The sequence below is a fragment of the Anas acuta genome, chromosome 2 (assembly GCF_963932015.1).
Source record: "Anas acuta chromosome 2, bAnaAcu1.1, whole genome shotgun sequence".
Classification (NCBI taxonomy): Eukaryota; Metazoa; Chordata; class Aves; order Anseriformes; family Anatidae; genus Anas; species Anas acuta.
In genome coordinates this window covers 90,278,748-90,305,437 of record NC_088980.1, presented here as the reverse complement: position 1 = coordinate 90,305,437, position 26,690 = coordinate 90,278,748, and the positions used below count along the sequence as shown (strand labels likewise).

General features: G+C 39.1%; 1 protein-coding gene across 7 annotated transcripts in view; it reads left to right on the top strand.

Moving 5' to 3' along the window:
• EPB41L4B (erythrocyte membrane protein band 4.1 like 4B) overlaps positions 1–26,690 on the top strand; it is a 164,084-nt gene that overhangs the window by 119,256 nt on the left and 18,138 nt on the right. For all 7 annotated transcript variants that reach the window (XM_068671148.1, XM_068671150.1, XM_068671151.1 and 4 more), the window contains 4 exons: positions 827–894; positions 14,362–14,466; positions 17,991–18,129; positions 18,620–18,697. In XM_068671148.1, coding sequence (XP_068527249.1) covers positions 827–894; positions 14,362–14,466; positions 17,991–18,129; positions 18,620–18,697 — 390 coding nt within the window. The remainder of the gene's footprint in view (positions 1–826; positions 895–14,361; positions 14,467–17,990; positions 18,130–18,619; positions 18,698–26,690) is intronic.

Sequence of the window (26,690 nt, the reverse complement as noted above, 5' to 3'; positions counted from 1 at the left end):
CTCCATCTATCCATTTAGCAGAATGGAAATGTCAGAGCCTGCCAAGTCCATTACTGATTTGGAGAGCCCTTGTGTCTTCAGCCAGTATTTTCTGTAGAGGGGTGCAGTGTTGCCCTGACATGGGCATTTACACGTGGGTTGTGGAACCCTGCATCTCAGTTGGAGAGTATAATCTAACAACACCTGCCTGAATTGGGTGTTTCCTTGGTAATCATGTAATTTTCATGTAAGTCATTCTGCAATAGTAGTATTTTCTACTCTATAGACAAATGGTATGGGAGAGACGGGACTCTGTAATTTAGCAGGGAGTAGTAGTGGGTGAGATTTTCTGTGAATTGCATGTGCAGTGTGATTGTATGTAGGGGATCCCATTTTTTTCAAAACATTTTTCAAAGACTGAATGAAAAGCTGTGAGAGTTGGCATGATTTTGCTTAGACTACATAAATATTTGTTTTACTCCAATTAAAAGAAAAACTCAAATATCAGCATGTTTGCCCAGGTTGATTTTTATTATTTCTGCTCAGATGCCTTCTGGGTGAAACACAATAACAGTATTCCTTTGCTTCTCCTCCTTTATCCCAGCCCAAGCTCTTCTGATCACTGTTGCTCTCTATACATTGTACATTATAGCTTATCACAGTGAATCTCAGCAGTGGGAGATGATAAAAAAAAAATAATAATAATCCGTGCTTTTAAAATCTGGGCAGAGTGGGCATTTGGACATTGTAGTTTCATGGGGTACTTACAGGAATATTTTTAAATAAACATATATATAATCCTAAGTGTATGGATGTTGTACTAAACTTTGGCTCCTTCTTTTAACAGGCTGTGAAAGAAGAGACCTCTTTTGTAAATCCCAGTAAGACCTCCAGCCTGCAGGACCCTAATGTAAGGTCTGTTGCTTCTTGTCCGTAGGGAAAATATCAAATAAATACTTGATATAGTGAGCCATTTTCCAAACATTATCTCAAACACATGTTAAAAGTCCATTCATTCATCCCCAAACTGCAGTGTAAAGTTCATAAGTTCACCAAGCAATGACCTGAGGAGAAAGTGTCTGTCAGAAGGGGACTTATCTTACACACATGGAGCAGCTGTAGTTGAAGAATTAATAAAAGCTTAACTCTAAAAATCAGGATGAGTGTATATGTTTAAACAATTGATAAGAGCAAGGTAAAAATAAAATTAAAAAAAATCAGGTCTAGTGATAAACTTAGAAAAGCTTGGAAAATAAACCAATTTTCATAACTTTTGGATCAGTAAAGTGTTAGATGTCCAAAATGGAATGTCTTTGGATTTGTTTTTCTTTCTCACTTCTGCATAAGAAACATAGGAAAAAGGCATTTGGAATACAGCCTTGAGCAACGTGTCTCATTTCTATCGCTTACCAGGCAGGGGTGACTACTTTGGATTGTACTTGTATTCTGTTGGTAGTGGATATCAGTCTTCCTTTTTTTTTTTTTTTTTTTTTTTTGAATGGAAGGGGCCTATTTGTTGTATTTAAATATTATTTGAATAGCACAGTATGGTGTCTTTCAGCAAGTGATTAAAGTGGAGGTTACAGCATGGTTATTTGGAAATTGCCTGCCTCTAAATGCATGGTAGTGCCATTGCTTTGGCCATCTTTAGTTTCAGAAATAGCAATCTGAAAGAGGGGCTTGAGGAAAAAAAAAAAAAAAAGATAATGGATTTAAAGCATGGCAATATCACTGTTAGTCAGCTAATTATGCTAGTGCACTCAATATATGTTTATATATGTTTATGTGTATGTAGTACATATACCAGAGCACTAGTCATCTCATTTTTAGTTATAACTTTTTAGTCGTGGCTCTTATAACTAAAATAAGACATTTAAACATCTTATAGAAAAGGCTGGAAGAGCAGGGTAGTTCCTGGTTCCCCACATCTGTCATCTCAGGACATCTTGCAGAGCTTTATCTTCTAACCTTGCAGGCAGCGATTTTCCCATTTGTTTTTCCAAGGGGCTGCAAAGTCTACTTGATATTTAAAATCTCCAATTCTCCTCCTGTGCCCTTGCCATTTTTAGATCTGTACACAACTTTCTTAGGGCCAATGAGAAAATTCTTCAGGTATGTTATCCAGTGACCTGTTTCTTTGTTTAATAGAAATGTGTGTAGTGCAATGTCTTTGCCATTACACCCTTTGTTGAATTACTGTCACTTCCAGAAGCAGATTGGGAGGACCTGGTTTGCAAACCCCTGTGAGATTCAGAAGATGGCTAAAGACTCATTTTCCTTACTGACCTTTGCTGACCTTCTGTATAACATCTGTAGGAAAACATTTCTCTTTCATATTTGGTAATTGATAGATGCTGAGTTGTAAACGAGTTGTGTCCTGTGTGAGGTGAACTACTATTCAGCATGAGTAAGGTTGGCAACCTGGCTGCAAAACTCATTTTACTCTTTTCTATTGCATACATCCAAGCTTATGAACTCATAAAAAACACTCTGGAGGTCTCGGTATGCAGCAGTCTGGTGTAGTCGTGTCTAATATTTATTTTTATCTAGTTTATGTCAAGCATTGTTTCCTCTACAGTCAGTCGTGCCAAATGAAATTGTATTATTTTATTGCTTTGTGCCTGTGTTCTGGAGGTGCAAATATACAAGTAATCAATGCTCAGGAACAGACCCATTTTAACAGCCTGCATTCAGATCTTGGATAATAATGCAAAGTAAATGTAGTGTCTAACCAATTCTCTTTCTCCTTCAAGTGGTACCTCATTCTGCAGGGACATATGCATGGCTGCAGACAGCCAGCACGTGACCTGTTTGCCACAAGCATCCTACGTGTAACCTCTATTTTGAGGCCCTGGCTAGACACAAATGAGCCTTTGCTCTGCTAGGAGTTGCATGTGAGTAGAGTCAAGGGTTGATTAATACTGGTCAGACACGTAACCTGGGAGTTTTTCTCTGCTTCCGTCAAGACATATACAAGTATCCTTTGTAAAGCAGTCCTCCACATGGAATATAATTATTTTTATTCCTGCAAGTACCCGTGCAGACATTCCTGTGGATGTCTGTGCCAGTAGACAACACCTGTGCGAATGTTTGAGGAAACGTATTGCCAGTCAAAAGCAGTAACTGCCACGGCTATTTAACAATATTCTTCTCTTTTGGCAAGGGATTTATAGCAAGGCCAGTGACTTCCTCTATTTCATTTCTGATGACTGTACAATACATTAGCTAAATGCTCTGTTTTTTCCAGACCCAAGACCTTGCAACATTTGTTCAGGCTAGCTAGTAAGCAAACATGCAGATTTGATCATTAACTGAAGCTTGAATTCTTCATGCAAACAAGGAAATAGAAGGTGAGGAAGAAGGGCAGCAGTGCTTGTTTGATTAAAAACTGTGCTCTCTTTGCTACCACCATCTCTGCTCATCCATTGCCAGTCTGAAGATTACACTTCTAATGATTTAGCTGCTTAGATATGGCCTGCAATCCCCCTGAGCAATTATTTTAGCATCTGCCATGGCAAACTCAATTTGTCTAACAATTGCTATAGCTCTTTGTAGAATTAGTTCTGGTTCAGCTAGCAATTACTCATATATATGTGTGGTATAGCCAGTTTTGCTACAAGCAGGGCTCTGGTCATTTTGTTGGGTATGGCCTCAGAGTGGTGTAAAATGTTGTGCTTATGCAAAGTCGTCATGCATCTGTTGGTTAATTCACCTGTGTTCTGCGTCTGTTGGCAAACTGCAGATCCTTATATACCTAAGTCATTATATATGGGGAAAAAAACACAACTGCTGATGCTGAAATTGCACTAGTTATTCTGCTTTCAGAGGACAAGGCTTATGAAATTTGCTGTGTTGTTAGGTTCACAGGATGGAAGTACAACGTTTGTCTCCTGATCTTCCAGTTAATACCTAACCTGTATACGTCAGATTAAGCTGCAGGAGGATGATGGGCCACAGGGAGAGTACAGTTCCCTCTCCTCCTGGATTCTGAAGAACAGTGCTGCTCATCTGTATAGCTCTCCCTCCTCTGGACAGGATGTTGTGTGTTTGTTTGTTTGTTTGTTTGTTTTTTCCCTCCAAAACTGTTTCAGTGAGGGAAAAGCTAGTGACTGAGTCAACCCAGTAAGTGCTGCAGTGTCCTCGCTGATGCTTTCCTTACTCTTCGGTTAAGGCTGATAGAGTGCACTATGAATTGAGACATAGTCATGCACCCCCTTTGCTGACTCTGCTGTTTTGCTGATAACCCCTAGCAAAGCAGCAGATCTGGACAGTGGCAGTAAGGAGGGAAACTATGCTGTTACTACAGCTGGATCCGTCCGGGCTGCACATGACACAGCTCTCAGCTGAACAAAGTCAAATGAAAGCAACAGTGGGAGGGGAATTTCAAAAGCACGTTAAGTAGGAGAGCCCTGAGTTATCTTGATAAGGCACAGGAATCCTGCCAAGAAGAGTTAGAGGTGTCCTTATTACAGGTCTGTTGCAAGAGACTTAAAAGCACATGTTTTCATCAACACCCAAATAAGATGTACAAAGAAGTTCAGCCTAGCTATAGCTGGAGCATAAGCAATTTGGGCAAGGCAGAGCATGATGTTGGATTAGGGAAGACAAAATACCTGGGAAAATGGGTCATTTATGCATTTGTGAGTGTTTGTTTATTTTTTATATTACCTATATCAAATTAAGAAGAAATACAACTAGTTTGCAGTTACCACTTTGCATAGTGAGGAATGCTTTGTTAAGGCATGTAGCAAAAATGTGTTTATGAGAATACTGCTCTAGTTTGGAATTAGCATTTTGCAGTGATTTTTATAGTACTTCTTTGGGGATATCTTGTACTTAGAGTGTTAGGTACAATCTCATTTTACTCAGTCAAAGCTGGAGCAGATTTGATGAGAGATTGCAAAATAACACCCCCACCCCAAGTTCTTTGGCAACATCTACTCCATCTGTAGTTTTACTACAGGAAGTAGTAAAACTCCATCAGGACAGTTGAGAAGGAGCTATGGTAGCTCAGAGTCTCTATAGATGATGAATTTTGCATGCTCTCAGTTATTCAGCTATTCAAAAAACTCATTGAGAGAGCATCACTCTTTGGGAAGGGCCCAGTCTGCCACTCCCATGGCAAAGGAAGGCAGTGGTCACGTCAGTCCAACAAGAGGAATTTGTCTTTTACAAGAGCTAGAAAAGCTTTTTGAACAGAACATACTCTTCTTTAGTGTCCATAGAGGAGGATCGGTCTTGGTGCTGATTGGGCCAGAAGAGATTTTGAGCAAGTAATAGAGGTATTGTCTCATCTCTTGGAAACTTCCTTACGCCCAGACATCTAACTCGGTGTCCAGATGGAAGCGTCAAGGGAGAGGTGCTCAGGGAGAATTCCCTGATTAGATATCTAATGTAATTGAGGTCAGAGATTACTGTGTGTTCTTATGCATATTTTTGGTAAAGGCTCTCATCACCTGCCTCCAATTGGGATTTTTTATTCAATTATTTTATCCTTGAGAGATCTGGGTTCAGGCTGTCTGCCAGAACATTTGTATAGTAAAGGAAGTATAAAATATTGTAGGAAATATAAAAATGAAAATTGTAGTTACCCAGATGAATATCATCTCTGGGCACACTCTCCTCTTCATCAGAGGCCTGTCCCATCTCATGGGCATCACTGCAGAGGTTTCTTGCCTGCAGCATATCAAGTGAATGTGGACCACATAGTCACCTCTTCACTTCTTTATAAGCCTCACCCACTTCTTAGTAAAAGGATGGCCTGCCAGCGAGATAACTTCCTGAACTTTCTCTCCAGAAATATCCCACTTAATTGCCAGCATGCTTCATCAGTTAAATGTAATAAGTATATGGCTAACCACAGAACCCCATCAAGAGAATTCCTTTCATTATTCCTCCCCTTGCTCAATGCTTTGCCAGACAGAAGCACCATCTGTACAACTTCCCCAGTGTCTATAAATTAACCTCTCCTGAAAACTCTTTTAAGTATCTATTTTGTCTCTGGCTATGACCACCTAGGTATGTCTACAGTGTGTGTATATGTGTGCATGCGCACACAGGTTCATATACACAGAGTTTGGCTACATTTAACATACAGGTCTACATATTTCTTATTTTGTTCTCTTTAGCTTTATTTTATTCTCTTCCATAGCTGAATATAATTCCTAGTATTAATTCAACTGCACTTGTTTCAGGAATTTCAGTATGTGAAAAATTAAACTAAATTTGTCTAAATGTTAGGAATTGCTCATACTTTGAAATATGACCAAATGGTGGCTATCATCATGCATACCCTGCTTTCCAAGCCAAATTTTCATCTTGAGACAGGTCAGACAGTGGAAACGTTATCAAAAATGCCTACAGTTGAGCAAAGTTTGATAAGCAACTGAAGTCAAATGTGTAAGATATGAATTATCTGGAGAGGTTTTGCTGATAATGTACTTTTTTCTTCGTGGTCCCTGGGAGCTTAGGGAAGTTTAGGTATGTTACATGGTGGTCTGGTGGTCTGGCTGAAGGTCTTCAAGCGCTGGTATTTGTAAACAACACCTTCTTCATCATCTGCTAAATGGTAGTCTTCAGTCTGTGAGCAACTGTTTACTGTCCAGATAGTTAAAGATGTACTCTGTTGAGGTTAGCTTTTGAAAAATTGAATAGCAATAATGGACATTGTTCCTGAGAAATTTTAGTTATCACAGAATTATGGAACTGGTGATTGGAGAGGAATTCTGGAGCGCATCTAATCTAGGCTCCTGCTCAAAGCAGGACAGTGATCAACACTAGATCAGGTCAGCCATGGTTTTGTGTTGCTGAATTTTGAAAAACTCCAAGGACAGAGGTTGTACAGCCTCTCATGCAAAATCCTGATCATATGTGTAAGTGCAAGTTCCAGTATTTACGAGGAAGGTGCCCGGTTCTCAGCAAAGAGCCCTCTTCCACTGAAGCCCTCAAATTGCCTGATGAATTACTACAGTTCTTGTCACTGCTGTGACAAGCACTTGCTGCTGTGCTCCATGTGGTACATTTATGGACTGCAATGTTTATTTTCCCTCGTAACATGCTTTTGGATTGTTGCCAGCTCTGGCATGCTTTACATCCCACATGGTTCAGGATTTGTCTGCGGATTTCTTTCTGTTTAGACCAACTGCTGCATCACCCTTTGTTGATCCTTGTTATCCAAATTATCTCATCTTTCATAGGATTGCAAATAGAAATATTCTTCTTATGTGGGAGTAGGTATAAGCACCAGCTGGTGTTTTGTGCATTCATTTATTCTAATTTTCTTTGTAAATCTTTCCATCCAAAACCAAATTATGCTGTTACATTAAGACTAATTACATTAGGAGCTGCTCAACGTGTAACATAAAATTAAATGTTATCTCACAGCTTGATGATGCTGCACACCAGAGAAGAAGAGTGGAAAATATTAAATTATATCAAGTTGTATGAGGAGAAGTAAAATCACAGGCAACCACTGCAGAGTAAGCTTTGCTCATACAAATCGTCAGAATGACATTTCCCTGCCATGGCATCATGCATCATGGTACATACACTAGGCTTTGAGTTTGGCTGCCTTTCAGTGTGGTGTGCCTTTGTTCTGCATTTTTTCTTACTGAAGAGATTATATTTCTTACATATAACTCCATATATCTTCAAGGGAGGAATGCCATGCAAAATATTGGGGGCATTCTTGCATTTTTCCCTTTCCTTTCTCACCTGCAGAGTGAAATTGTCTGTATTAACAGTTGAATTATCATCTCTTGGTATCAAATTTACACCCTGCTGAAGTGCACAGTGCAGTGTGAATTTGAACCATATTTTTTTCAGAGAACTTTGTCTCTCTGAACATGCTGTCAGAATATGGCAACATGAGCAAGGTACCAAGTGTACAGATGTTTCCATAATCTGTACACGTTTTCAATCTGAAGCTAGCATCTTGGTATCTCTCCATATTAGACTTCCAGTGAATGTCAGGGTAGCATATAAGTGTGTATACAGGGAGTTTGTTCTAGTTTATCCAACAAAATGTACTCTACACAGTGACTTTTTCTGTCAGTGGCACTGACTTAGGACTCTTTTGAATCATTACTCAAGAAAATATTTTTCTAAAGAAAAAGCTTTCATTTTTTTTAAGGAAAACTAAGGTTCTGGAGTGGCAGTAATGTTCTCAGAAAAAATGAATTTGTCGTACGTCTGCTTATCGACTGCTCAAGACTTCAAGACCCACAAAGTGAATTTTATTTAGGAATTTTATTCAGGGATTTCAGTTGATAGGGAAGGTTGTGGCCCGCAAGGCTCTCCTGGACACTGTACCTAACAGCATTTCTTACAAAAACTGCCAACTGGCTCCACGTCTTTAAGTCCAGGGCTTTAAACGTGGATAGTTTCTAAGTATATAGTTTGTAAGCGTCACAGAGCTGAAGTTCTAGCAAGAGTTCTAGTAGGAGATGTCTGTGTTGGCATTTGGGAGTAGAAAATAGGCGAGTCACCTGAGCGATTATGGACAGTTTGTGTCCTCAAGTGAAAGAACTCATTTCCCTGGACAAATAGACATACAAAAGAATGGTTAGGCAGGTCAAAATTGAAGCTGATCAAAAACTATGCGCTTGGTTTTCCCCGACTTGAACTTCAGTGAATCCAATCAAGTTTTGTTTTCTTAGAATCAGAATGGACTTAAGTAGGCAGAGTTGGACTAAACGGTCAGTCAAAAAAAAAAAAAAATCATTCTCCACGTGAGAAAGTTCAACCAGTTTTACCAAAACCAAAGTGAGTAGTTAAACATGCATCAGCCTGACCTCACCCCTACAGAGACATTAATGGAACAGCCACTGTGGCTTTTTACAAGACATGACAAGAATCCTCACCCAGAAATTTCTGCATCAAATTCATAACTTCAAGCTGAACTGTTGCATACCCTTTACATACCAGTCTGCAGTAAAGATTGTAGATAGGACACTCAGGTATGTACTTTAGCTTCGTTGCCAGTATTAAAAACCTCTGTGACCTGTTGCCTGAAGTCAGATGCAGATGAATTGTTTGTAATTGTATCCTTAATCTCAGAACTACAGAGGAAGGAGCAAAACTCAGACCTTCCAGATGAGGCTAATTTGATGAATACCCCAGTCAAAGTACATTTCTCTGGCAGTGCCCTTAACCTGTGCCTAGGCTCTTTTGCAAGCACAGTGTTTCTAATGTCTGCCCTGATTGCTGTATGGAGAGGTAGAATTTGTTATTTATTTGAGCTTAGATTGTGGGTGTTGACCAGGTAACCTAGGTGTTTTGCTCCTGAGCTGGGGAAAAGAACAGTTTCTTTATCATCATTTATTCATCTGTTGGACCACAGGAGCATCACGATTTCATCTAGACTGCAGATACATTTTCATTATGAGGACAAGGGAGGGGAGGGAATTTTGTCTCTTAAAAGAAACAGAGCTCAAATAAAGAAGGTAAGGAAAAGCCCACAAGATGTTTTTGGATTAGGCTGCTACTCTGCAGCAAGGAGCTTTGTAGTATTTTGGCAAAGTATATAAAATCCCAGTTAAAAAAAAAAAAAAAAAAAAAAAAAAAAAAAAGCACTTTATTCAGAAAGTTTGATGCTGACAACAGCTTTCAAGTGTCCAAATAATCTTCTGGAGGGCTGACCTGTCTTCTGAGAAAAGCTTGCCTGTCAGAGTGAAAGAACATATATTATTGTCTCTTAACTTCAGGTGAACATAACTTTGGAAAAGAAACTAAAGAATGAAACAGAGCACAGGCTGAGAAAAGATTTGTGTGCTTCTGTGTGCTTGTTTAGCCTGTTAGGCTATGTCTTCGATATACAAGAGAACGCATCTGTCAAGCATTGTTCCTCTTCCTCCCTTTACCCATCATTTTTCTCCTCAGGATTTCACTACCATATTGCACTCAAAGGAATCTTTGAATCCAAAATATTAGCCAGTATTTTATTTTCCCCGTAAGTTAGCACCTGAAGGCAAGTCAGCCTTCATGCAGGTGGCTGTATCCTTGTAAATCATGGAGCTTTTAGCCTCCACCTCTCGTCCAGAGACTGGGAGCATGAAGGGAGAGATTTATTCCAGGTGGCAAAGAACAGACAAACGGAAGTTCTTGCAGCAGAACATGGAAAGCAAAGAGGGATAAGACCTGTATATTTCTGTAGAGAAATATAGAAAGTGGGCTCCCACAGTGGACTTTGGTGCCAGCTTGGCAGACAATGAGGAGGGCACATCAGTCATTGGAAGATGTGGTGCTCCCAGGTCCCTCTGTCTGAGTACCTACATCACGTCCCCAAGGGAGATCCAGTGGACCTCTGGTTCCTTGAAATGTTCCAGAATGTGCTTCCTTCTGCAAGCAATTTTGGTTTCAGTAGCCCCGTTGACTGCTACCTTGAGAACAAAATGAATTTCTCCGCAGCTCTGTTTTGGGGATCTCTCTTTAGGACTTGTTCCTGTGCAGGCTCATGACACAAGTTGGTTCGGGAAGGCGTGCGGTGCTGGCTGCTGTGCAGAAGTGTGCTGGGGCTCCCTGGGCAGAGGCAGTTTCTCGTGACCTACCACCACATGCTGACATTCATGGCTGTTATTGTCATTCTCACCAGGGAGTGACAGATTTTTATGCGAGGTGCCAAGTCGTTAAGTAACTCTGTCTTAGTTCAGTGCCTTCCTTTTCATGCTGTAGCGATTAGATACTGTTAGAGGAGAAAAGGTTTCATACGAATTAAAGACATTGAAACTGAACCTTATAAAGGAACTGTAACACACTGCAATTTTTCATTTTTTTCCTATTTTTTTCCCCCAGCCTGGGTCCTCCCAAACCTCCTGCATTTCAGGTTTTGTTCAAGCCCACATAATTTGCTACATGTAGGACCAAACACTACAAATGGTCATATCTGCACATAATGACTCCATTTAAATAGCCAAAATAACTGCGAGGTTTCTCTTCAAGAAGCCTATCTTTTCATATATTCTGGCTGTAGTATTCAGAAGACAACAATAGAGGTCATTCAGCTTTATAGATGCTTCTTTTTCAGGAATATAAGAGAGATGTTTTTTAAGAGTGTATGTGGTATTAAAAGCCTGACATTTTTTGAAACAGATCAGGCTCTGAGTTGAATCTGAGCTCTTCTTGCATCTGGTGGCTAAAGTCAGGGTAGCAACAGCTTGGAATATACTCACACTGAGGAACAGTGTTTGGGGAGGGCATATAGCAGAGATGAAACAGGAGCTGTCAGGTTTTTTTTTTTTTTTTTTTTTTAGGCTGGTACAGAAAGGGCTACACTAGCAAGGTTTTAATGAGGGCAGGAAGCCTTCTCTGCAATTGGTAAAACCAGCCTAACATTTCATCTCGTGCTTATGGTAGACTAGGTTCAGTCAGCCTTTTTGGGTGGAGGCATTGCCACTGCTCCTTTTCATTTGGATGCTGCTTAAGTTTGCATACTAGCTAACCCATAGCTTCTCAAAATGTGCAATTAAATGGCGCTTATGTCTCTCACAGAGACCTGATGATATCACCAGTAGTTAGCTAGCCACTGCATCCGACACCTAACAAAAACGACGACAAAATTTTATAATAAAAGGAGAGAGGTTTTTGTTCTTACAATTGTATTGTTTGTGCAAGATAAATGAGTGGGATACTTAAGTGTCATGATAAATAATACAAATCAAGCTTATCTGAGTAGTTACAATCACTTAAAAAGAAGTAGGTGTGTCCTGTGGTACTGTATCTTGGCTTTTCTATAACTGTTCACTTGAAAATTTGTAGCATTCAAAGGAGGATGTGTTTCTCATCTGTTTGTTGGTTTAAGGAATAGGTCATTTGATTCTCGAACACCTTTAATCACAGTTGAGTGAAATTTTTCATGGGAAAATTTTTTCAAGGCAAATTCATACTTAAAACTTTAAAACTTTTCATGTGTATAAATCACTTTTGTAACTGTTGCTTTGAGACCATTATAAACTGCTTTAGTTATAAAGTAGCACAATGTCTTTTTTTTTTTTTAAAAAAAAAAAAAAGATTTTGGGGGCTGAAATAACTGCTTCAAAAGTTCCACCCCCTACCCCTACCTTGTTTAAAAATTGTAAACTATGAGAATCAAAGGAGATAAACAAGCTTTGTAAAATGAAAATTTTCAAAGGAATAGAAATGATCATTTGAAACGTTCATTTCTGTTAAAATATCTCATTTACTTTCATTGAGGATTATAATGCCACCTTCAGAAATATGAAGTGGCAATGAACTGGAAATAAAGTTGTTACTGGCTTTGCTGTTTCACATTGGGCTGTTTTCTGAGCCCACTGATAATATGAGTGCATTGGTTGTTATACTTTTTGAGCACGTATTTTTCAGCTCATGTGTAGTTGATACCACTGTTTTTGTTCCTTCTTAAGATGATGCAAAGGTTTAAAATTTGAAATTATCACCTTTGGAGAATTGTACAGACTGCTCCCTCAGAGCAAGAATTTCAGCTGACGTATTTCTGAGCTGAAAATAATGGAATTACACACACTGACACCCCTTGGAGATTTGACCATCAGATTCAGTCATTAAAAAGGTCTTAATGGTCTTAACGTATTTATCCTACTTATGTCAGAACCTGAACTGAAAATCACTTTGAGTAAATTGAACTACCATTTTTTTTCGGTTGTCAAAAGCTACCTTTGGTTTAGCACAAGCTGTTAAAAATAAATAAATATATAAACTAAAAGCCTATCTAGAGCAGCCATCCATTCTGAACCATGACTTGATGAAGATGGCACTGGGGACTTCCATCATGATGCTGATTCACAGATTTCCAGATCAGATGTACTGACTTCAACATTAGAAAAAAGATGGTTGGGGCTCTTTTCTTCCATTACCCACCCCTTAATTGCCAGCCTAAGAAATTCATCAAGGGGTCTGAAAATCCAGCTTAATTATTCTGCATTAGTCTCATTGCAAATCTGAGATATAAATGGCTGACCCTGAAATTGGATTTTGGGAGGCAATGAGATATGATTTGTGCTGCTGTTGAATTGGCTTTGTGAAATTAATGGGATCAAAAATCAGAAAAACACTTGACAGAAGTTCTTTTTCCTCGGGAAGTGGAACTAGTTGAGTCTTGTTTATGATGTATGTGTTTCCTTTGCACTCTCATGCTTGCCATTCCTCAATCCTATGCTCTGTGACCTCCCCGACAACCAAGAAACACATAGGAAAACTGAAAATAGAGTCCGATGGCTATGCCTTCCCAATAAGCTCTGTTCCAGCCGGACAGCAAGTTCAGAAGTTATCAGAGATAGTTAATAATTTTAAAACCCACAGGGGTGTCAGAGGGAACTGCAATTGTGAAGATTGTGTACTTATTTTATTATGGCTTTAGGAGACTCATATGATGCAGGTGGACTTGAAAAATTCAACACAAGTATATAAAATAAAGACGAGTTTGTCTCACTTCTGCCAATTGTGGTACGTACCTCAGTGTGTGAGCAGTCCCACCAGCAATAAGTTGGGCTGCTTAATTACATGGCATAGTATCTGACTTCAGGTTAGATGACAGAATACAGCTCACACATTATTAATCAATGCTTTCAGATTATTCCTTCAACGTTTGGCATATGTATTGTGTTTATAGTATTTTTAACACATATAGAGTACACTTAATTATCACATGTTGCTTCAGATAAAAGTGGTATTTAAGATAATTCCTGTATATTCCTGTCATTTAGGCTCATGATTGAAATGTTTTCCCCCCAAGGTCATGAAGATCTTATATTCAAGCCTTTGTTAACCCTAATGAAAATGGTTGAAGAGAAGATCCTTTTAGATGGATCTCCTCATTCCCATTTCTACCCTTTGTTGAAGCTCTACAGATGTTTTCCACATTCATGAGCATCTAAAACGTGTCTCAGTTTTACATTTATTTTTAACAAACATTTTTTTCTTGGATCAAATCCATTATTCATTAGAAAAATAATGTTTAATTTCAGGTGAAAACTATTTTGAACAGAGCAGATTTCAGAATTCATAAAATTAGTTTTTGTTAAAGATGTTTTTTTGTTTGTTTGTTTGTTTTTTCTGTTAAAAATATTTCTGACATGGCTGAATAGCTGGGCTGTTATTAAAATGTTGTCCTTTGGAACCAGTGACACTTCCACATGGGCTCTGTATTTTTAATCAGTTGCTGCTTTCATAAAGAGCATGCCATGCACAGGAGAGTGAATTCACACATCCTTTTCTGTTCATACACACTGGCCACTGGACTATAAATGGATGGATAATAAAAGGATGGACTTCAATGAGCACTCGACTATTTGCAAGATAAACATGTGTTGATGAGTAAGAACTTTGTTGATATGCCTGAAGTAGTTCAAATAAAGACTGTGTCACATGTATTTTTGTTGTTATTTTTAGAAGTCCAGCTCCAGTGCGACCTGAAACTACGCCATCAACTGGCCCTACAGAAAAGCAGGAAATTAAAGTTTCTCGTGTGAGGAAGTTAACCAGACAGTACAGCTTGTGAGTAACGTATAGCACTATCTGTGTTTTTGCCTGCTGCAGCTGAAAATGAAGGGGGATGCTAATTATTGCTCTAGCTGCTCTTTCTGAAAGGCATGGATGCAATTACATGATAATGATCTTACACTGATACTGTTCCTTTCATCTCTGAGAATCTTTAAGCTTTTAAAACTTGTGAATTTGCCATCCCTATGCAGATACTAACCTCAGAATTGCAGACCCTCTTTTTTTGAGATTACAGGTTAGAAATTAAAAATCCCTTTTCCACATGAAATGTCAAAGACATGGTGTGTGTTGGAGCAAGCTGCTCTGTCTGCTTCATTATAAGCCCATTTGCAAAATGAGGGAAACAGTCCTTAGCTTTTAGGTGGTCAAGCTGTGCTGTCAGCTGTTCCCTCCTAGAAAGGGCGCCCGCTCTCTTTCGCTCTGTGATTTTGTCGCTGGCAGAAATTGCTGAGTATGCTACAGTTATGGTAGCAAAGTTAAGCCTCTTACTCCTGGCAAGATCAATCTATGCCTATAGAGCTTTGACATCCCATTTACACCTAGTTCATCTAATTTTAGAGTCTGGAGATGCAAGATACTGAATAAATGTGGAAATCAGTTTGTTGGTTTGTCCTTCATATGAACCGACAGACAAGGCCACCAGAACCTAGGGGACTAAGCTGACTAGAAAAGGAATAAAAGAGAGTGTCAACATAAACTTACTAATACAAGAACACCAATTTTGCAACGAAGAAATAATTATATGTGGTTTCTATGTGGAATGGCAACCATTAGTACCTCTACCAATTTAACTTTCTAGTGTCACTAAATATATAGCAAAATTAGTGGAAGTTTTCCTTCCATTCAAAAAGATTCTAATAAATGTCAATAAGCAATTATTTTGTCTCACTGTCAAGAACATAAAGGAAAAAAAAAATGACAAAAAGTATTTATGAGAAGAAACAGGAGAATGAAACAAATTGAAGCTAGGAGGAAAAGGAGCATTTAGCCAAATCGACATTTGTCCAAGAGACCGAGGCTAACATATGGGAACACATAGCCACAGCTTGGTCAGCAGACCATGACATGACTCTTTTACCACAATAGATCAGCCAGCATGGTTTAAAAATGCAACAGGAGATGGGAATTGACAACTCAAGCTGCGAAGAGAACCCAGGTTCCCTTACTGCTTGTTAATCCTGAAGGTAACATGACAGGTAACATGGCAGCATTTGGTAGGAGCAGGTTCTCAAGACCTGAGAGCCTGTTTACTCCTTGTGCCCAGCAGAGCTCAAAAAGCAGAATGCTTTTCTTGGGTGAGATGCCACTTCTACTTCCTCTTTTTCTAGAAGCCAGGAGAAGGAATTCCCCTACATATTTCAAGATGCATCTGATTTTTCGGATTTTTGTAGATAGCAGCCAGCAAAGGAAAAAGCTGTGGCACATAGAGGACCACTTACATTACATTATGCGTGTGGCAGATAATGAAGAGAATATGATGGCTGATATGTAAGGATGGGCAAGAAATCCTGTCCTGTTGCAGGCATAGTCACGTGTTTTGTATGCATACTTTGAAAAGTTCTCTAGTTAAGCTTTAGCATAAGGAGGTTGTTAAATTGGTCCTCAAATACTTCTGTGTAGCAAACAAAGAGAGCAGGGTTACACTGCATAGACAATTTTCAGGTAAAAAATATCTTAGTAACATTATATATGCAAAATCAGATTTCCACTGAAACCATCCAAGTAAGGTAGTAGGATAAGGTGGTGCTGAGAATAGTGAGGCTACTGAGAAATCAGTTTTTAAGAGTCTGAGAGGAAAAAAAAGTCTGTAAGGTGTTTACCAGTAAATAGAAGGTGACCGCTAATGAAGGAGAGATGTTGGTAAATGGACATAGAATAAGGAAAATAGATACCTCAAGGTATACAGTGAAGTCCAATGCTCAGACTTTTGTCTAGCATGCTGATAGCTTGATGACTGATAAGACTGGACCTTGACATTTTGGTTCCCAGACACGAAGAAGCCTTTCCTAACTGGCAGGTTCTCGACAATTTTCCACTTCCTTCTCTGCAACAGAACAGCTTTTCCCAGCAAGGATGGGGAGGGTGCCAATGTGTTCCTACTGAGAGAGGGGAGCAAGAGCTGAGAAAAAATGTCAGCAATGTGTTTCTGAAAGAAAGATTAACTAGGTCAACAACCAAAATCTGGCCTGTTAGATTAATAAAACATCTACTTAGTAGGTCCGAAAGATTTTGCATTTTCTTTCCATCATAAAAACAGTGTATTCCACATGCTCTGGTGATTAATTCTATCCTTACCCAGAAGAGATAAAAAATGAAACATGGAAAAGATGTCATTAATGTCCATACCTTTATGCCCCCCCAAAAAAAGCACGCGCACACACACACACACACAAACAAAAACAAACAAACAAAAAAAAACAACCCTACAACACATCCAAACAATCCTGACGAAGGCTGTGTACCCTCTGGGTAACGTAGGTTTGAAGTATTGTGTTGCACAGGCACGCTGTACAGGTACCAAGCACAGTTGTGTTCTGGAAATGTCTACCAAACTGGCATGGCAGGGCTCTGTGCCATTTAAAAGCAGGGCTCAGTTAAAATTTGTGCCATTTTCTGAGCAGAAAAAAAAATAATAAAAAATTTCCCATGCTTTAAACGGTCAAATTATAGTCTTTCTACACATCATTCCCAGTAATAAAGGTTGTGTATGCCAAATTGTAACTCTGTTTACCTCCATGCAATTTCAATTAGCATTTGGAAAAATTCTGACCCAGGGCTGACTGATCCCAATAATTTGTAGTCAATGGGGGTCTACAAAAGTAAATGAAGGTACAATATTCTCTACTGGCTTTCATTTAGTGGTGATGGTAGGTGAGATGGAAAGAGCTCAGCTGGATGTCCTAAAGCCCAAGGGAAGTGTGCAAACTGGGTTTGAATTAAATGTTTTCTCTGCAAACTGAATAAATGGAACATGAAGAACATACCCTCACAAGAATGTTTCTACAGAGCTCCTCCTCGAGTTGATCAAAGTCCTTTAAAGCCAGTTTGGAAATAATATCATGGAGCAGCTGCATGCCAAATCCCCTTAAGATTAAGGGGTAGTATTAAGCCAGTAAAGCAGTCAGTCCCATAGATGGAGCTAACGAGGTCTGTTCTTATCAATACAGCCAACCTCTGTAGAAGAAATTATGAACATTGAAGTAGAGCAATATCAAATAAGTTCATGTATTCACATATACATGCTCCATAGAAACACTACTTGCACATCACGCCCTTAAGATTTCCATTTGTAGATGAGGGTTAACTAGCCAACTGATTTCTGAGGAATCTTTAAGGCTTAAAAAATCCAACTTACTTGCCAAGTTAGCTGTAAACACTGCATTACAGATGGAACAGAATTTCATTCCAGAGCACTTGAGCTGACATACAGGTGTCCGGTGCCTCCTCCAGAAGAAGTCGGGTTCAAAGTCAGGTGATACATGCTAATGAGAAGATCTGTCTGCTTTTATCAACCGCAGTGACGAAGATGACCTTCCACCAGCACTGGCGGCAGCAGCAGCGGCATCAACCTCTGTGTCTTCAGCATCTCCTGGGTCACAGAAAACTTGTACACCACAGACGTCAGAAGGGCAAACGCAGGTTTCGCCTGGCGGCAAGGTAATAATACAAAGAGTTGATCTTATGTCAGTTGGGAGAGTATTCAGGAAGAGTGGGAGGGAGTAGCAAATAATGTTTCCTTAGATGAAATAATTCCATATTTCAGAGTAGGTTTTAATCCAGTGTTGTCACAATATGTATAACTTTTTTTGTAAGTGCAGCAGCCAGGAAATATTCAGAGCCCACTCCAAGACCCAACAAAAATCAATAATAGGTTTTCATCAACTTTGGGGGGCAATAGACCTGCATTAAATTAATTTTTGCCTTGATTTCAAAGGTGCGTGGCTTTGTTGTTCATCTCTCCTGAGTACCCATATTTAACATTGCATGAAATTTGAAATCTGTTTGACAATTTATGCTTTAAGGAATAAAACCAAAACCCACAACAAATAAAAAACAAACAAACAAACAACAACAACAACAAAAAGACAACTAGAATTAAGGAAACCAAATGTTTTCTTCAAAATTGTGTTTCTCCTTTGCGTTTCAGAGTTCCACAGATGCTGGGAGTACTTTTGCTTTGGAGCCAGGTGACCTTCTGATGGATTTCACAGAGGCCACACCTATGGTAAATAATTTCAGTTTGCAACCAGAAAAGTATAAAAGTTTTCAATAATTTCTGTGCAGCTGAAATGAATGGGTTACTATGCAGTGGGTTGGATGGTGCACAGGAATAAAATAAATTTCCTCGATATGCAATAATCCTGAGCACCTGTCAAACTCTGCATCGTAGAAAATCTATTCACATCAACAATTATGGCTGAGCTTTTGAATGTGATTTTTTTATTGTTGGATGACTTTTCATTTCTCTTCTACCTGGATAACCTTACACTTTGCTCCACTGCTTTCACCAGCCTCTTTTGTCCCCTTACCGTAGATTCATGATGTGATCATAGATTTGCTTTTGGGAGTTGTCTGGAAAGTCCCTTCTCAACACAGGTTTTGTTCAGACCTTATCCAACAGGCAACCCAAAGACATGTACTTGCACTTCCGTGTTTCATTAGCACAGTGTTTTGCTTCAGATTAAAGCAAAATAGTCTGTAATGTTGATGATTAACTTATTTTTTTTTAAAGGTATGTGATTTGTGTTTTTTGCTTAAAAGCAGAAGAGAGATGCTGTCCCACTGAAATCAAAATGCCACTTGATTTCAGTGATCTCAGGCTTTCACCTCAGACTTCCAGCAGATTACTTGAAGGATCACAGTATGATCCTTAACTTTCTCCAAGTCATCCTGCATTGCAAATAGCTCTAATGCCAGATAGCTCTGCTGTCAAAAGCTGTTTTTGCTGTCTTCTAGAAACTGCATTTTAAGTGTATAAAACATAACAGAGTCATAACAGCATTCTTGGCATAAATATTTCTGTATTGAAGTACCTGTTCTGGACATTGCTTTCAATACGTGGTTATGCCCTAGTTTACAGTATCAGGAAGGTGTTGTGGGGATGTGCCTTTTACTTCAGATAAATTAGGGTATGAGTTTGTAGGTAATGGTTTGTGTCCTGTCACTGCTGGAAGAGCAATGTGGCTTCCCCTGCAAGTCTGGCAAAGCAAAGAAGTATTCCTCCTAGGTTCCTCCCTGCTTGCAGAACAGGTGGGGATATCCAGTTAATAGTTTTTGGGCTTTGAAAGCATGTAGCCATCTCTGCAGCGTCCAGGAGCCTCACATTTCCATGAGCTCTGTTTCTGTGGATGCCCAGTCTTTAGATCTCTGATGTTAATTGCAGTGCTAGACCATGCTTATTAGCGATTCTCCTGGTATTCTTGGCATGCTCCCAGCAAGTCCTGCGTAAGCAGCGAGTTATGGTAGGGGCACCAGGTGTACTATGCCTAGAGACCTGCTGCTATGGGTGGAAAGGCAGGTTTGGTGCATGGGCAGAAGCTAGGAAGCTTCTGAGTTTGCCACTGGCATGCTGCAGTTTGGGAAAACACTGTCCCTAGAGGGACAGAGAGATCTGCAAGGCTTTTCTCTCTTGTGCAGTTTTAAGCCTGTGGGGTTGTTTCTTCACAAAGTCCATAAGGGCACTTGATGTGTACTTCAGGGGTTTAGTAAGCAGGTTTTGTTTTCTTCACCTGCCATCAGAGTCCTATCACCACCCACCCTGTTCCTGACCAGTCCTTGCACCCCCAGACTTTTATAATGCAGGTGTTGGATCTCTTAACTGCAGCAATTGAAACTGAAGGGGCCTTCTATCCACCTTCTATCCAGCAGCCCTGGGGCTCCTTGGCGAGAGAGCTGTTCCAGCACTAGCAATTGCATTGAGACTACCATGCTTACTGCTCCTGCATCTACCATATAGGAGGGACAAGTCTGCTTTTGTACCTGAACATCCCACAGCAAAATGAGGAGTGTCTACTGAAAAGGGAAGGTTTACCTGGGACCTTCTTGATGTGCTGGATCATGAAACCATCCCATTCCAGAAAATTCCATCCCATACCATAGAGAGGTATTTGAGTTGAACTACCTTCCCCTGTATGTTTCTAGGGGAAGAGAAAATTAAAAAGGAACAGAGGAAAGAGGGAAAGATGCAGGGTTCAACATTCTGCAGTCTTTGCCAGTAGTTCAGGCTGATAAGACACAGGCAGATTGAAACAGATAGGTTACATTATTCTTTGTAGTATTAATAACGTGTTTGTGGCTAAACTGTAAGTAATTATATAATTGGCGTTTATGAATATATTTCTTATTCTAAAAAACATTACACCAGAGTTAACTTTAATAATCTGAATATTTGAAAATGAGGCATGGAGACTTTAGCAGCCGACCTGCCCTAGACAACATAGGTTTGAGTTTTGTTTCCATTTAATAGAAGAGAACATTACATGGTTTTCCTTTTCCAGACAAGGGAATAGTGTTTTTTTTTTTGTTGCTGTTTTGTTTTGTTTTGTTTCCCTAAAAACTTCACCCAGTCATCATTTCCCTTTCCTACCCCACCACCCACTGACATAATATATCATACCGTGTGTTCATAAACTAACCTTCCATGACTTTCTGGGTTTTAATATTTCAGAGAGCTTGTACTGCACAGCATCAATCAGCCCTTTTTGTTTTGTTTAATGTCTATAAAGGTCAGCTTGTTCTCTAAAGAGTAGTTATTGTTTACAGACCTTTCCCTGCAGTTTCACTGGCTACAGGTTGCTGTCAATTGAGGTTTGAATGAAAAGTTTACTCATAAGGGAGTGAGGCTCCAAACAAAAGCAAGCTAAATACATAAATACATAGCTTTGAGCCACTTTGAATATTTATAAATTCTGTTGTGGCAACGTGTGCTGTCATTTAAGGGTCAAGATCACATCCTGCTTAGCTTCATGTTAACTGGCAATTCAGCGGTAGTGTGCTGGGTTTGCACACTGAGGTCTGGCAGTTGGTTTGTTGCTTGTTAATTATACCCTTATTTGTTTCTTTTCCAGTGACATGTGCATTATCTGAAGGGGTCATTCATGCTGCCTCATTTGCCTGAGGTGATAGGGTTGGGAGTTCAGGTTCCTACTTAGGCAGAGTTTCCTGCTGAGGGGCATTCAGGCAGCTGACTTCTCTTTGTTGCCTGGAATAAGGCATCTAAATTGCACACCTAAACTCAACTTTATTTTGGTCCTGATATATGCTGCCAAACTTCCCACGTTGACTGCAGAGCTGTTAATTTGAAGCAGTTTCAGACATCCTCCCTTCTCTTCTGTAACATCACTGGCAGGGAGTGATTAATAGTCACTGACTCAGCTGCATGATCTTTGTTGTTCAGTGTTTGATCATTGATGCTTCTTGATGGCCTTGGGTTTTATCCATGTTTTGCTGCTGTTGCCCGTACAGTGGAAGCTTTAAAACACGCTAAGGGTTAGAGTTAGAAGTGGAGCTCACAAAATCAAATTAATTTATAAAAATGGAAGGATTAGTGAATAGATTGGACTAATAGTATTCATCCAGGCTACCATGCAGGGATCAGAGCAGGCAAATTTGTCTATTCTGTCAGCCTGGAGGAATTACTGTGATGTATACGAGAACCAGCTGAGCGCTAATGGTCACTTAGTCATCAATACTTAGACTGCCAATAACAACAGGGCAGTGGCGAGGCAGAAAATCATTTTGCAGGAGAACTAATGCATATTTAGTAATGCAGATTGCCTAGAAGTGAAAGGTATCCTTCTGTTCTTTGCGCTCTTCAAACCATGTGGTTTATGCATGCCTCTACTCAATTTTCAAGTAAATCCTATAGTTAATTGATTACAACGCATTACATGCAGTCCTTAAAATCATTATAGCACATGCAGAAGAAAATCCCTGTCTTTCTGTACCACTTCATTGTGACTTTTAACACCGTGCCTGGCATGTATATTATCAAGGTTTAACGCCTGTTGCATTCTGTGTTTCAAAAAGGAACTGGATTGATTGTTTGTTTGTTTTTTTGTCTGTTTTTGATATGTTATACATGAAAAAATACAGTATCATATCATAAGCATCCTTACTCTGTTTTTTTTAAAACTAGTCAGCATTGCGGTAGGCTCTGCCTACTTAGCATTGTAGTAGGCTCTGCCATCAGACTGCATCTCTCTCTCATCTTTCTAGCTTTTATGGAACTGGAAATCAAAGCTTAAGCTTGCAGCTATTCTGTTCCAGCTTACAGCCAGCATGATCTGTGACATGGGTATGAATGCAGAGCTTTCTTGTTTGATTACAGAAAGCTCAGTCCCAAGACCCTGAGTGAATGTGGCAGCTGCTACACGGTGCTGACAAGTACCTTCCCAACCGAGACAGAAAGGCAATGTGTGAAAACTTCTGTTTGACCTAATGGAATAGGACAAAATAAATAGGAATGAACAGTCATATATAAAATGTACTTATTTCTAAACTTTGGCTATGGTTTATAATACAAAGTGAATGGGATAGGACTTAACTATGATCACATCTCAAAAGGTATCAGAGAGCATTGATTTACAACCAGCTGTATACTTGCAAACTCTATATGTTCTTATTTCATGCTGTATCCATTGGAGAAATTTCTAGAGCATCACCTGCCATCTATTGGTGGAGAAGAGTAAGCAGACAATTATTTGCTTTTTCAAAACTTGAGATACAACTTCGAAGAGGTACAAATTATTGGCATGATAGTTTAAAAATGAAAAATACATGGCCATCAGTGTAGGCCTAGATACTTTTACTTACGTTGAGTTGAAAACAAATATTTTATTTCAGTAGTGGCATTAGTAGTGTAAACAATCCTGTTCATTGGAAGTGATCACACTAAGTTTGAAAGAATACAGAATTTGATGCTTTAGCACCTGAATTTTTGGAAATAAAATGAAGCAACCAGGTCAAAAGGCAGTCATCTCTAGGTAAGATTGTGAGAAGTATTAGTAACTTGATGGGGGCAGTATAACATCCTTGCAAATTCTCAGCACATAGTTATATCATAGGGGAGGATAAGTAAATATGTGCCTCCTGCACATAGGGGAGGATAAGTAAATAATATCATTTCACTCCTCATTAACATTTATTATATTGATAAAGAAGAGTTGACTGGATTTTTAGTTGCTAAGCTTTTATGACAATTTTGCAAGGTTGCAATAAGCCAAAGAACAATGGAGTGTGAAATGAGTTCAGTATTTCTTTCCTTCATTTTAAGTAACTTTTCACCTCATATGCAAAGCAATGTTTCAGTGGAAGGCAGGTAAACACATAAAACTTTTAAATAGCTCCACAGTCTTTTGGAATTGATTTCTAAACAGGTGTCTATAATGCAATATTTTATAAGAGCATTATCTAGCATGTAACTACTACAAGTGGCTGAAAATATAGATCAAGTATCTCTCCATCCCCAGGGGTCTGTAAAACATCTTAGTCAGAGACAAATTTATAAATGCTTTACTTACTGCGAACTACATACTGAAGATAAAATAGGTCTTCTTAAAACTTAGGTAGGCTATGTGATGTATTTCAAAATTAGAAACTTTCATATCTTCATTTAAAAAGAAAAAGAAAAAGAAAAAGAAAAAGAAAAAGGAAAAGGAAAAGGAAAAGGAAAAGGAAAAGGAAAAGGAAAAGGAAAAGGAAAAGGAAAAGGAAAAGGAAAAGGAAAAGGAAAAGGAAAAGGAAAAGGAAAAGGAAAGGAAAGGAATTTATTACAAGATTCATCAGAAGCAATAAATATGACCTGAAGTCAAAGGAATGAGTTCAAAAATGCTATTTTCTGAGCCAGACTCTCAATTACAATATTTGCACATTCAGATAGGGTAGCTTACATGCAATAGCCAATTATTAGCAAAACAATGTGCACAAAGGAGTGGTTTGTCTGTTATATGTACAGCTATACATACACATAAGAACCCAAAGCAGTAAGCAAAATGTTAAATGTACATTTATTCCCAGTTTCATTTTTTTTGCATTTTAACTGCATATTAAATAAAGAAATAGCGAAGAGCAGCAATTGCTAAAGCAATCTACTTTTATACAAAAAGCTTGTAGCAACAGGCAATAAATCTAACTCCATAGGAACCCAAGGAATACTGAAAATTGAAATATTGATATTGCAAAGAGCCTTTTTTTCTGCCAAAGAAAGGGGCCCTGCATGTTCAACCAGATAAGAACACAATTCAAAGGGGTGCAGCGTACTGCTCAGTCAAATTGAGTATGAGACGTTTGATGGGGGATTGCAGAGGGGAAGTACTCAGTGCTGCATGCAGTGCCAGGCTCCTGGGAGCACAGTGTCTGATTCAAGCAAATGCAAATTACCTGAGCATCATTTAGGTTATATAAAGCATGCTAATAACCAGAGAGGGGACTTAGCACATTTAGAAGCAATCATGGCGCTTTAGCAGCCAAAATAATGGGTGAATGCATTTTGGACTGGATGTTTCCCTGATAGCTGCTTCCGATAGTCTGCATGGATAAAGCACTATAAATAGGATTTGCAACTAATATGTAGCTCTGCACGTAGTTTGAGCATGGGGCTTTGCTGGTGGATGCCTGTCTCATAAGCAGTCTATTGAATTACTTGCATGCAAGATAACCGAGTGTCTGGGAATGCAGTCAGACTCAGAGACTGCCTGCTGGATCTTAGTTTAACATTCTCTAAAAAATACAAAATGCTTTGATTGCTTCCCAGCTGTTTGGGAATTTGTTCCCATTTGCCCATTACAGAAGGGCACGTTGACTTAGTCAAGAAGCAGAACAAGAGATTGCTAAAAGATGAACTGTGAACATTTAGATTTACTTTTATTTTGCCCTTAGTTTAAGGAATTTAAATTCATTGGCTCGATGAATGTTTATGTTCCCTTTAGCCCCTTTTGCTCAATAGAACAACTTGGTGCACTCTGTAAATGTATGACAGATGATTCAACACTTCCCTATTTCTTTAACTAATTGAAAGTGAATTCTGCATAAAAATAAATATCCAGAAGGTGAAATCCACTGCTGACTATGCACCAGTGGACACTGTGATAAATTGGATAGGATGTGTACATGAGCAAGAAAAGGTACCAAAACGAGGGGAAGGTGTTAAGTGGAAAAAAGTGCAGGCGTGTGATGCTGCACTGTGCCTACTCTGTAATTCACTGCTTTTAAATACTGAATGACCCGCTGGCAAACTTCTAATAAAAGTTGAGATGAAGACAGATAAAGATGTGTTGTCAGAAGATAGTTTGGATCAAGATGTCAGGAGTTTTTTTCCTGGAGAGGTGATAAAATCTGCCATATACAGCTATTTTTAGTCATTTCTGTACTTTTTAAGATGCTGTTATAACTGTCCCCTAGCATCCCATGTGCCTGCCCCATGCCTGTAAAAATCATAAAATGAACAAAGGCAGGGGACCTCCAGAGTTCCCTTCCAACCTCAAACATTCTGTGATTCCGTGAAAACTTGAGCATCACAAAGGTTATCATAGCTTAACAAAAAAAAAAAAAAAATAAAAAAGAAAAGGAAATGCTACCTGCAATCTCTTTCTCCTGCCTCCCCATGAAAAACGTGATCATTCCACCACAGTAGCAGCTTTCTTTATTGCTTGAAAGGAACATCAGAATAAGTAAAGGGGATCAGGCAAATGCAAGCAACCCAATTTTAAATTGGCTGACATCCACCTCCGACTGCAAGCTGAGAAGGGGCATCTTCAGCAAATCTTTTAGAACCTGCATAACTTTGCAAAATGTGTTTGATGTGTTCAGTTGTACTTTCGGTCATTTTTTTTTTTTTATTTCAGTTTTTTGCTTTATTTTTCAAGAGAATGTGCTTCATATCCTTAGCAGCAGTTAGCAGGTGTAACATCTGCCTAAGATGAGTGAAAGTGAACAATTGACATTGCAGGGCTTTTCAGAGATAGGGCATCAACTTTTGGATGTACAGCCTGAGTCCACTTTTCCACTCTACAGTAATCCATGTAATAGAAAAATGTTCAGCCTCCATGCAAAAGCCTGCTTGAAACTAGGTATATCTCTTTATGCTTGCTCTCAATGAGACCAATATAGTGATGCATCTATTATGTCTGAAAGTCTTTTGATAAAGACGTATTATCACCTATCCTTTGGCCTGAGAAGCACATCATTCCTTTTGTCTCTGCGACTGTGAAGTTCCTAAT